At 41.0% G+C, this 12,496-nt stretch overlaps 1 protein-coding gene across 1 annotated transcript in view; it reads left to right on the top strand.

Annotated features, from left to right (window-relative positions):
- RIMS4 (regulating synaptic membrane exocytosis 4) overlaps positions 1-11,644 on the top strand; it is a 312,102-nt gene extending 300,458 nt beyond the window's left edge. The window contains exon 7 of the mRNA XM_063425847.1: positions 11,028-11,644. Coding sequence (XP_063281917.1) covers positions 11,028-11,246 — 219 coding nt within the window. The 3' untranslated portion in view covers positions 11,247-11,644. The remainder of the gene's footprint in view (positions 1-11,027) is intronic.
- The last annotated feature ends 852 nt before the right edge of the window (positions 11,645-12,496 follow it).

The raw sequence follows: 12,496 nt of genomic DNA, 5'->3' as shown, positions 1-12,496 counted from the left end.
AAAAGGTATTAAAGACAAACACACTTATTGCATCAAATTTAAAAAAGCCAAACTATTAAAAGCTTTCCTCTTTTCTTTCTCGGGATGAGGAATATATCGGTTGTAGACTGAGGATTTCCATCTGCCCAATCTTTTAATAATATGCACTGGAGTGTCAGTGTTGAAGGAGACCGAAGCTGCCCCTATTCTAAATGAAAGACCCGAGACATGGATACAACCCAATCTTAGGAGTAGTGTTCTGATGTAGAAGATGAATTTAGCCGTAGTCCGAGGGATTCAGTGAGAGTAGTGGTGAAATGTGTGTGGCATGACTGAGTGTGGGTAAGTAAGAGTCAAGTATTTTAACTGGGCACTAGTTCTAGGTGGGATAAAGTGGTATAGCGGATGGATGAGTAGTTTGGTTCGTTTTAGAGGTTTGTAGAGAAAGTATATAGTGATTGTGATGGGAGCAATCTCGCCACATTGCATTGGAGAAGCCTGGTTGCCCGCCTGCTGCCTTTGGACTATGGACCAGACTTTAAAAGACTTTATTTTCCCTGCAGAAAGGCTTATTCGTGCCTTTCTGCCGGGGTGTTCGGTAGATTGTATCTACCGAACAAACTGCCGAAGGAGCGACCACCTGGGAGCTGGAGTGTGCCGCCAATTTACCTCCCTGAAGCTGCGGTTAACCGCAGCTTAATTGACGAATACAGGTTGGTCTTTGTTCGTTTACCGAACACGTGGCGGCGACCATTTTAAAAGTCCCGAGCGGCCAGCGGTGTTCAGCGCTTACACCATGGATCTAAAAATGGACACTTATTTGCAAGAACTCCGCTGAGCCATCCGCCGCCTGGTTCTTATTCGTACAGATCTAACGAATACATGTTCATCCGGTACTTTTGTTATGTGAATGTGTTAACCCAGATAGCTATGCCATGGAGCCTATTTGTGTAATTAAAGACTTTGGCTCCATGGCAATTGAACTGTGTGAATAGGATCTGAGCGCTATTCGGTAGTTTATTTTTTATTTATTTATTTTTTTAACTTCTTTATTTTTGCAGTGCATGTATAATAGACAAAAACAGTTGTCTGCATCAAATATTGGTATCATACAATATTTTGTAACTACGGTTCTTGTGGTTTTAGGTAGTTTGTCCGCACCATTTTATGTGTGGTGTTATCCGAGAGTAGTCTATCAAGGTCAGTCGGGGTGTAGCTTACGTGAGTTGTATAGTCGTATGGGTGAGTAGTGATCCGAGGGACCTGGCTTGTAGTCCTGGTATGTGGGCTGTAAAGTTGCAGGATATATAGGGCAGTTCAGCACAATAATGCATGTGTAGGGTCTGTCAGGCATTCATAGTGAGATCGGGTTGCTCTGTCATGAGTGTGTGTCTGGCTTCTCGTATCTATTCTTCGGTATTGTGGCGTTGTGTCTCATGGCCCCTTGCCCTGCTGAGTGATGTGCCCCTTACCTTGGGGGTGTCGGGGGGGGGGGGAGCATACAAAACTATTTGGTAGTTTTGTGCGCTCAGATCCCAGCTATCTGGGGATGTGTGATATGTCTGTGTTTTATGTATAAAATATGACTTTGTGTATTTTAAAGTGTTTTTATGTTTTTGTGCTCACCATGTGCATAATGGCGATTTGCCTTTGTCCTGGGAGATAATTGAATTACTTCTCAATTATCTCCAGGGCAGAGGAGAGGAAGCCAGGATGCATTGTGGGAAAGTATTGTGACTGTATGTCCTAAATTGATACCTGTCTATCTTTTGTTACAGTCTCCCATTTGGTCCTCTAGGGGAGTGTCCACCATGTGGGAGACCTGCATAAATACTGGGCGGGTAGCCCATAATAAACCAGACCACTGCTTGACCCTCAACACGGAGCCTTGTCTCGTCTTTGGGGGAATTCACTGTATGCTGATAGAGACTGATTGCCAGGAGTGTAAGCCGCTTGGGAGCTTTTCCTGTTCGTCTGCTAGCAGCTATTTGTGAGGTTCCGGTTCGGGAGTTTGGAGTGCTACCTTATTCCCTTGTATGCAGTTTGGGAGTTTGGTGCATTCACTTGTATTCAATTCGGGAGTTTGGTGTTTTTTTTGAAGCTGCCTTTATATCTGAAAGGGGAATATCGCCTAAACGGATTTTAACCCCTTGTCTGCTGAAACGGTCCGTTACAATTGGTGGCAAGCGGCGGGATCGTTACTACAGCCAGAAGAACAGCTACAGGAGACACCATTCCGTGGATTTTACAATTTGAGGGCAACGCATGTCCCAGTACAGCGAACCTGACAGCACCAGGATGGAACCAGCAGTGGAGTACGATGAGGGTGTCATGGATGACCGAGATGCAGTCCGCAAAGGCATCTGGTACCAGGCACTCGGTATTGCAGAGTACCAGCGGGACAAGAGATTCCCCAAGGAAGACCAGCGGTTGCAGAAGCGAGTAGCCCTGCGGATGCCCTTCCTGGGAGAGCAGCCCCTGGAGGAATGGGTGAGGAAATTGGAACACCTAGTATGGCAGGAGATGTGGCTAGAAGATGCCTACCAGGCGCTCTGCTGGTATGGGGCACAGTACCTGCCCTGGACAGCCGAGCATGACAAGCCAGAGGGAGAGGAGTTTCATGGTCCTGGCTTGTTATGGGAGTCTTTTTCAGAGCTTGAATTTGGGAGCCCTACACAAGCCCGGTTCAGTGATCTCTTGGAGTGGAGGGAGAGCAGGTATGACTGGGACGACACTCACGAGATTGAGCAAGACCTGGTCCACCTGGTGACCCGCGAGATAGAGCTAGAACAGGGCTACCAGCAGCTGTTTCAATGCAGTGAGAAGGCTCAACAGGAGAGCAGCATGACAGACCCAGAGACAGACCCATTCAGCTGGGACGAGAGAGTGAAGTTTTACTGGGAAGAACCCCAGGTGGCCGGTGGAGATGGGACCGAGGTCTCTCCACCGATCCTGCAGGGAATTGGGAGCCCAGTCTCCATTCCCCAGTGGCAGTGTAATATGCAGGGAGAGGAGAGCAGCGTCCTCCCTCCCCAGTGGCAGGCTGAGTTACAGGGGGCAGAGGTAGTTGTTCCTGCCCTCGGGCAGCAGAGTGATATGCCGGGAAGGCAGTGTGAAGTGCAGGGAGAGGAGAGCAGCGTCCTCCCTCCCCAGCGGCAGGCTGAGTTACAGGGGGCAGAGGTAGTTGTTCCTGCCCTGCAGCAGCAGAGTAATATGCCGGGAAGGCAGTGTGAAGTACAGGGAGAGGAGAGCAGCGTCCTCCCTCCCCAGCGGCAGCGTTATTTTTTGGGAAGTGGGAGCCCAGTCTCCATTCCCCAGCGGCAGAGTGTCCAGCAGGAAATAGAGAGCCCAGTCTCCATTCCCCAGCAGCAGGACTCTGTATTGGGAGTAGAGACAGTCGGTCTCGCTCCACAGAAGCTGGAAGTATATATGGGAGAGGAGCTTGTTACCCCCTCTCCCCAGCGGCAGCTTAACATACCATGGGAAGACAGTAAGCCTCACAACTGTACAGATGGGACCGTGGTCTCTGCACTTACCACACAGGGGGTAGGGACGGTCGGTTCTGCCCCCCAACAACCGGGCTGTTTAGCCAAAGGGGAGACAGCCGGTCTCCCCCTCCGGCAGCAGAGCTGTGCAGCTAAAGGGGAGACAGTCGGTCTCCAGCAGCAGAGCGGTGTATTTAAAGGGGAGACAGTCAGTCTCCAGCAACCAGGCTTCAAACCAGACTACTCCCGTGGTAGTGCTGGCATCAGGGCAGAGTACCGCTGGTCTCTGCCCACTCAGCAACCCACCAAGGCAGCCTACCAGTCCCCCCCACAGCCGTGGTGAGGCTCCTGGACATGGACAAGTTTCTCCTCTATCCAGGTGTAGTAACCAGTTATTGTGGGTGGGCTGTACTACTGTTTCTGTTTTGTGGGTGGGCTGCTGGACTAACAAGGGCACTGACCGGCAGGAGGTCAGATACCCTGTTAGTCTGTTTGGAAAAGGGGAGAGATGTGACGAGAGCAATCTTGCCACATTGCATTGGAGAAGCCTGGTTGCCCGCCTGCTGCCTTTGGACTATGGACCAGACTTTAAAAGACTTTATTTTCCCTGCAGAAAGGCTTATTTCTGCCTTTCTGCCAGGGTGTTCGGTAGATTTTATCTACCGAACAAACTGCCGAAGGAGCGACCACCTGGAAGCTGGAGTGTGCCGCCAATTTACCTCCCTGAAGCTGCGGTTAACCGCAGCTTAATTGACGAATACAGGGTGGACTTTGTTCGTTTACCGAACACGTGGTGGCGGACATTTTAAAAGTCCCGAGCGGCCAGCGGTGTTCAGTGCTTACACCATGGATCTAAAAACGGACACTTAATTGCACGAACACCGCTGAGCCGTCCGCCGCCTGGTTCTTATTTGTAAAGATCTAACGAATACATGTTCATCCGGTACTTTTGTTGTGTGAATGTGTTAACCCAGATAGCTATGCCATGGAGCCTATTCGTGTAATTAAAGACTTTGGCTCCATGGCAATTGAACTGTGTGAATAGGATCTGAGCGCTATTCGGTAGTTTATTTATTTATTTTTATTCTTTATTTTTGCAGTGCATGTATAATTGACAAAAAACAGTTGTCTGCATCAAATATCGGTATCATACAATATTTTGTAACTACGGTTCTTGTGGTTTTAGGTAGTTTGTCTGCACCATTTTATGTGTGGTGTTATCCGAGAGTAGTCTATCAAGGTCAGTCGGGGTGTAGCTCACATGAGTTGTATAGTCGTACGGGTGAGTAGTGATCCGAGGGACCTGGCTTGTAGTGCTGGTATGCGGGCTGTAAAGTTGCAGGATATATGGGGTAGTTCCGCACAGTAATGCATGTGTAGGGTCTGTCAGGCGTTCATAGTGAGATAGGGGTGCTCTGTCATGAGTGTGTGTCTGGCTTCTCGCATCTATTCTTCGGTATTGTGGCGTTGTGTCTCATGGCCCCTTTCCCTGCTGAGTGATGTGCCCCTTACCTTGAGGGTGTCGGGGGGGGGGGGGGAGCGCACAAAACTATTCGGTAGTTTTGTGCGCTCAGATCCCAGCTATCTGGGGATGTGTGACATGTCTGTGTTTTATGTATAAAATATGACTTTGTATATTTTAAAGTGTTTTTATGTTTTTGTGCTCACCATGTGAATAATGGCGATTTGCCTTTGTCCTGGGAGATAATTGAATTATTTCTCAATTATCTCCAGGGCAGAGGAGAGGAAGCCAGGATGCATTGTGGGAAAGTATTGTGACTGTATGTCCTAAATTGGTACCTGTCTGTCTTTTGTTACAGTCTCCCATTTGGTCCCCTAGGGGAGTGTCCACCAAGTGGGAGACCTGCATAAATACTGGGCGGGTAGCCCATAATAAACCAGACCACTGCTTGACCCTCAACACGGAGCCTTGTCTCGTCTTTGGGGGAATTCACTGTATGCTGATAGAGACTGATTGCCAGGAGTGTAAGCTGCTTGGAGCTTTTCCTGTTCGTCTGCTAGCAGCTATTCGTGAGGTTCCGGTTCGGGAGTTTGGAGTGCTACCTTATTCCCTTGTATGCAGTTCGGGAGTTTGGTGCATTAACTTGTATTCAATTCGGGAGTTTGGTGTTTTACAGAAGCTGCCTTTATATCTGAAAGGGGAATATCGCCTAAACAGATTTTAACCCCTTGTCTGCTGAAACGGTCCGTTACAGTAATCATGATTTTTAGCGATATCCAATATTTTTAAGGTGGTCCCAGTGCCACCACTCATATCTGGTGTCACAATAGCTTGCATTTAAAAAAAAAAAAAAAAAAAATTTTTGGACTGTAATATAATAGCAGTCAGTTTCCTTCACACGTGTGCATTTCAGGGCCTGCCAGGGCACAGTGTCACACCAGTGCAACTCATATCTAGTGTAACAGTAGTGTACATTAAAAAAAAACCTAGAAATTTGACTGTGAAATAATAGCAGTCAGTTTCCTTCACACGTGTGCGTTTTAGGGCCTGCCAGAGCACAGTGTCACACCAGTGCAACTCGTATCTGGTGTAACAGTAGTGTACATTTAAAAAAAAAAAATACAGGGGGCTTTCGGGGACCCTTGGTGTTGTACGTGGCTGGGTGGAGGAAGAGACCTTCAATGACATCAGTGAGGACAAGGAACGGGACATGGCTAGCTTGGTATCCAACCTTGTGCAAATGGGGAGTTTGCGGTTGTGCAAATGGACTGTTTGCTGTTGTTTGCGGTGCGTTAAACGGGGAGTTTGGTCTGTCACTGTGAAGCGGGCGTAACCCTTACACTACCTGATCGATACAACATCATACCTGATGTTTTAAAGTACGTTATTCCAAACAATTTAGGAATGTTAGGTGATTTATGCCCTTTATGGATTAAAACCAGACTCTGCATCAACTATGTAATTTTCCATGGGAGTTTTGCCATGGATCCCCCTCCGGCATGACACAGTCCAAGTGTTAGTCCCCTTGAAACAACTTTTCCATCACTATTGTGGCCAGAAAGAGTCCCTGTGGGTTTTAAAATTCGCCTGCCTGATGAAGTCTATGGCGGTTCGCTGGTTCGCGAACATTTGCGGAAGTTCGCGTTCGCCGTTCGCGAACGGAAAATTTTATGTTCGCGACATCACTAATTGTGCGATTAATAATACGAAGTCCCAGTAGCAGGACTATACAACTCCTCTCCCAACATATCATTAAAAGGAGAGAAACTGAACTAGGGGATTTGGCAGCAGTGTAACTTTTGCCAATCTCAAGTAGACAAGTAATATATTTGTCAGAGCTGTGGTAATATTAACCCTTTGTGGATGGTGGGCGTACTATGCCATCCATGGGGTCCCAGCTCTTAAATGCCGGTGGGCGGCATGGTACGTCCCCGGCATCCTATGGGCTTACCTGCTCACTGGTGTGGGATCGCGATGGGGGAACTTGCCTGGTATCCCAGGCAGTTCCCTTGCCTTTATCTGGCCCCCTTGGGCCATGTGATCGCGAGGTCCTTGCGAGGACCTCACGATTACATGGATGGAATAGCTGTCCATAGCAGTGCTAGCAGGGGAAGGGTCTGGAATGACAGGTAGTCCCCCTGCTGCCTGAAATAAATTAAAATAAAGGTTAAAAATTGTGTAAAATTAAATATATACTTAGATCATATATCTATATTATATATATGATCTGAGTATATATATATATATATATATATATACACTTACACATACATACAGTGTCTAAATGTATTTTAATATTAATATATATCATTATATATATATTAATATCAAAATACACGTAGAATGATATTAATTAAATATATATATAATTACAATTATATATATATGTAATATAAAATAAATAAATGTATAAATGCGTTAAAAATAATTAATATATATGCGTGTAATTTTGTTCTTACTGTATTTTGTTATTAGTATATATATATATTGATATCAAAATACACTTAGAACGAAATAATATAACATTCTATATACATAAAAATAATTAAAGAAATAAATATATATATATATATTTTTTTTTTTTATTGTACGTATATATTCATGTAATATTTTTACATAAGTAAGTCATTTTATTAATTACAATAGCAGGCAGAAAGTCCAGAGAATTTAATTTGCTTGCACTGTATTTAACCCTGTAACTTTCCAAGACACTATAAAACCTGTACATGGGGGGGGTACTGTTTTACCTGGGAGACTTCGCTGAAAACAAATATTAGTGTTTCAAAACAGTAAAATGTATTAAAACTATGATATCATCCGTAAAAATGCAGCTTTTTGCATTTTTCACACAAACGGCAATAACACTGACGATATAATGTTTGTAATACGTTTTACGTTTTTGAAACCCTAATATCTGTGTTCAGCGAAGTCTCCTGAGTATTACAGTACCCCTCATGTACAGGTTTTTTGGTGTTTTAAAAAAATACAGAGTCAAATATAAGGCTTGTGTTTCGGTTTTTTTACTTTGCAATTCGCCAGATTGGTTACCTTGCCTTGGAGACCATATGGTAGCCCAGGAATGAGAATTACCCATATGATGGCATACCATTTGCAAAAGTAAACAACCCAGTATTGCAAATGGGGCATGTCCAGTCTTTTTTAGTAGCCACTCAGTCAGAAACACTGGCCAAACTTGGCGTTCAAATTTGTTTTTTGCATTTTTCACACACAAGCAAATGTTAACGCTAACTTTGGCCAGTGTTTGTGACTACGTGGCTACTAAAAAAGACTGAACATAACCCATTTGCAATACCTTCGGTTGTCTGCTATTGCAAATGATATGCCATCATGGGGGTAATTCTCATTCCTGGGCTACCATACGGTCTCAAAGGCAACATAACCGGTCGGGCGAATTGCAAAACTTTAACATGCTATATTTGACCCTGTAACTTCGCAAAACACCATAAAAATTGTACATAGGGGGTACTGTTTAACATGTGAGACATTGCTGAATAAAAAATATGTGTGTTTTATTGCAGTAAAAGCAAACAGCATTATAACATTCACAGTTAAAATGTCATGCAGAACTAAAACAAAATAACAACATTTCTTACTTTCTCACATTTGTTTTAGATTTTATTCATATTAAATTATGTTTCATAGCTAAATACTTGATGTTAAAGAGGTGAATTACGGTTGAACAGACAGTTAACCCCTTAAGACCGCAGGACGTACTATGCCGTCCTTATTTTGGTGGCTCTAAAAGCCGCAGGACGGCATAGTACGCCCTGCGATCTTATGTACTTACCCGGTCGCCGGCGATCCCACGCCGGCGATCGCGGTATGGGGGACTTACCTGGGAGCCCAGGGAGTCCCCCTGCGTCCTCTTCAGCCGCCCAGGGCCATGTGATCGCGAGGTCCTTGCGAGGACCCCGCGATCACATGGACGGCATAGCCGTCCAAGGCAGTGCCAGCAGGGGGAGTGCCTGTAATGACAGGTACTCCCCCTGCTGTCTGAAAAAAAAATAAAAAATGTTAAAACAGTGTAAAAATAAATTATATATACTTAGATCATATATATATTTATTATATATATGATCTAAGTATATATATACACACATATACACACATACACATAAATATGCATACACTGTCTACGTGTATTTTAATATTAATATATACATAATTATATATATATATTAATATCAAAATACACGTACAATGATATTGATTAAATATATATATAATTTTCATTATATATATATTTATATATAATAAAAAATAAATAAATATATAAATACGTTAAAAAAATAAATAAAAAAAAATGTAAAAAAAATAGATAAAAAATATATAAACATGCGTAATTTCGTTCTAACTGTATTTTAAAATTAATATATATATATTGTTATCAAAATACATGTAGAACGAAATAATATATATATCTATATACATAAGTATATACGTATATATCACTATGTATATACCTATATATAAATAAAAATAATTAAAAAAAATATATACATATATATACACACATATATATATACACACATATATATATAATAATTCTACGCATATATTTATGTAATAATTTTACATAATTAGGTCATTTTATTAATTACAATTTGCAGGACCTGCCTGCCAACCCAGGCCAAAAGTTCAGGGAATTACATTGTCTAGCACTATATTTAACTCTGTAACTTTCCAAGACACCATGAAACCTGTACATGGGGGGTACTGTTTTACTCGGAAGACTTCGCTGAACACAAATATTAGTGTTTCAAAACAGTAAAATATATTACAACGACGATATCGTCAGTGACAGTGACATTTTTTGCATTTTTCACACACAAATGGCACTTACACTGACGATATAATTGTTGTGATACGTTTTACTGTTTTGAAACACTAATATTTGTGTTCAGCGAAGTCTCCTGAGTATAACAGTACCCCTCATGTACAGGTTTTATGGTGTTTTCAAAAGTTACAGAGTCAAATATAAGGTTTGCGTTTCAGTTTTTTCACATTAAAATTCGCCAGGTTGCCTTTGAGACCGGATGGTAGCCCAGGAATGAAAATTATCCCCATGATGGCATACCATTTGCAATAGTAGACAACCCAGGGTATTGCAAATAGGGTATGTTCAGTTTTTTTAGTAGCCACTTAGTCACAAACACTGGCCAAAATTTGCGTTCAAATTAGTTTTTTGCATTTTCAAATATTAACACTAACTTTGGCCAGTGTTTGTGACCAAGTGGCTACTAAAAAAGACTGGACATACTCAATTTGCAATACCTTAGGTTGTCTACTTTTGCAAATGGTATGCCATCATGGGGGTAATTCTTATTTCTGGGCTACCATATGGTCTCAAAGGCAACGTAACCAATCTGGCGAATTTCAATGTAAAAAAACTGAAATATGTAACACGCTATATTTGACCCTGTAACTTCCCAAAACACCATAAAACCTGTACATAGGGGGTACTGTTTTACACGCGAGACATCGCTGAATACAAATATGTGTATTGTATTGCAGTAAAAGCAAACAGTATTATGACATTCACAGTTAGAATGTCACGTAAAACTAAAAAAATTAAAAAAAAATCTTATTTTCTCCCATTTTTAAAATTTTTTTTCATATTAAATTATGTTCCATACCTAAATATTTGATGTTAAACGAAAGCCCCGTTTCCCCTGAATAAAATGATATATAATAATGGGGGGTGCATTTAATATGAAAGAGGTGAATTATGGTTGGACAGACATATAGCGCAAATGCCAGGTTTTGTTTAAGTTTTTTTGGATCACAACTTGTACATTTGGCTGCGGTCTTAAGGGGTTAAATTCCAAATTTTGTTTACGTTTTATTTTGATCAAAACGTGTACATTTGACTCAGTCCTTAAGGGGTTAAAGTAACCATAGCCTTATTAAAAAAATAATAATAATATAAAATACATCATAACAAAGTGTGCATTAGGGAAATATAATGCAATCTCAGGGTACGGTATATCATTTTCATTTTCATTGTTTAGATTTTACTAAAACTGATGATTTTGCAGCGTTAATGCGTAATTTCTATTATACTTTGTTTTCTATTAAAGGTAATGGTGTGGGGTAATTATGGAAGGATGGAAAGGAAGCATTTCATGGGAGTTGCAAGGATACTTTTAGAAGAACTGGATTTGTCAAGCATGGTCATTGGCTGGTACAAGCTATTTCCAACATCTTCAATGGTCGATCCATCAACAGGTCCTCTTCTGCGTCAATCTTCACAGCTTTCTTTGGAAAGCACTGTTGGACCTTGCTGTGAGAGATCTTAATGGTAAAGGAATGGACCTCTGTCATTTTTATAACAAAAATCCCACAATGAAGGATTTGTTTGGATCTCTGACCTCAAACGTATTGCATGTTTGATCAGTTGTAATGCTGGAAGCTGAACATAACCAAACAACCTTATGAGAGAAGAAAGAGTGATGTTTCTCTTAAGTATGAAAGTTACTCTGGGTGAATGCCCTGAGAGTAAAATCATGCAAATACCTCTGGTCTCTCTTTGTTTGATGTCTTCTATACGCCTAAATCTGAGATTGGGAATAGTTAAAGTTGCAGCATTAAAAAGGAAGGTATTTTCATAGCTTTCTATAAAGAACTTTTTAAACTTTCCTACTACTATTGCCTAATGCATTTCTCGGATGTGACTGGAACAAGGTATATACATAATATATATATACAATTTATGCTTAAAAAAAAAGAACTGCAACTTTCGTTGGGAATAATATTTTATTTATTGTATAGCAAAATATATTTCTGATTTTCAAACTGTGCCAATCTACCAGGAAGTGTCTTTACCACTTGGGTAATGCAGTTGAATAATCACCGTGGGGATGAAATATATAACTGAATTAGACTAGGTAATGAAATTGATAGTATAGGTAATATGTTCAGGGAAGCACTTTTGGTTAAGTGCTATTGACCAATATAAATTTAAGCCATTTATGCCAGCATATAGTTTAATGAAATGTTCTATAATTTAATAATGACATTCATTTTAAGCACGTTTTGAGCATTATGAGACAAATCTTTGAATTTTAAAATACATATGTTTTGAATTGTCTTCTTGTATACCACTTTATGAATTAAGAATTGTGCACACGTTCCTTCAAACAGATATCTCCAGATCATTCTAGAAAAGATGGTGAAAATATAAAAAGTGTTCTGAGAATAATTTCTAGAAAAATATTGGAACTTATAAAATATAGGAAGAAATATTTAACGCATGTTGAAAATGTATATTTAACGTACGTTTCCTGACAGACAACGTTTTATTTAACATAATCATATATTGACTACTTTTTAACAATGGTAGTTACCAGACGGGAAGAGATTTTATAAGGTGGCTAATTAAAGCTTCCAGATCTAACTTGCAAAAAATTTATAAAAATATGATATTATGTTGCTGCTTGTAAAAATCCCTAATACCAAAATAATGGCAGTTCAATGTTTGTAGAATAATAAGGACTATAATGTTTGAGTATATTTAGATTTAAAGTGTGTATCATGCTATTTGAAAACA

This window comes from Pelobates fuscus, chromosome 6, assembly GCF_036172605.1.
Source record: "Pelobates fuscus isolate aPelFus1 chromosome 6, aPelFus1.pri, whole genome shotgun sequence".
In the NCBI taxonomy this organism is placed as follows: Eukaryota; Metazoa; Chordata; class Amphibia; order Anura; family Pelobatidae; genus Pelobates; species Pelobates fuscus.
The sequence above is the reverse complement of the archived record's forward strand: the minus strand, read 5'-3'. Positions and strand labels throughout refer to the sequence as shown.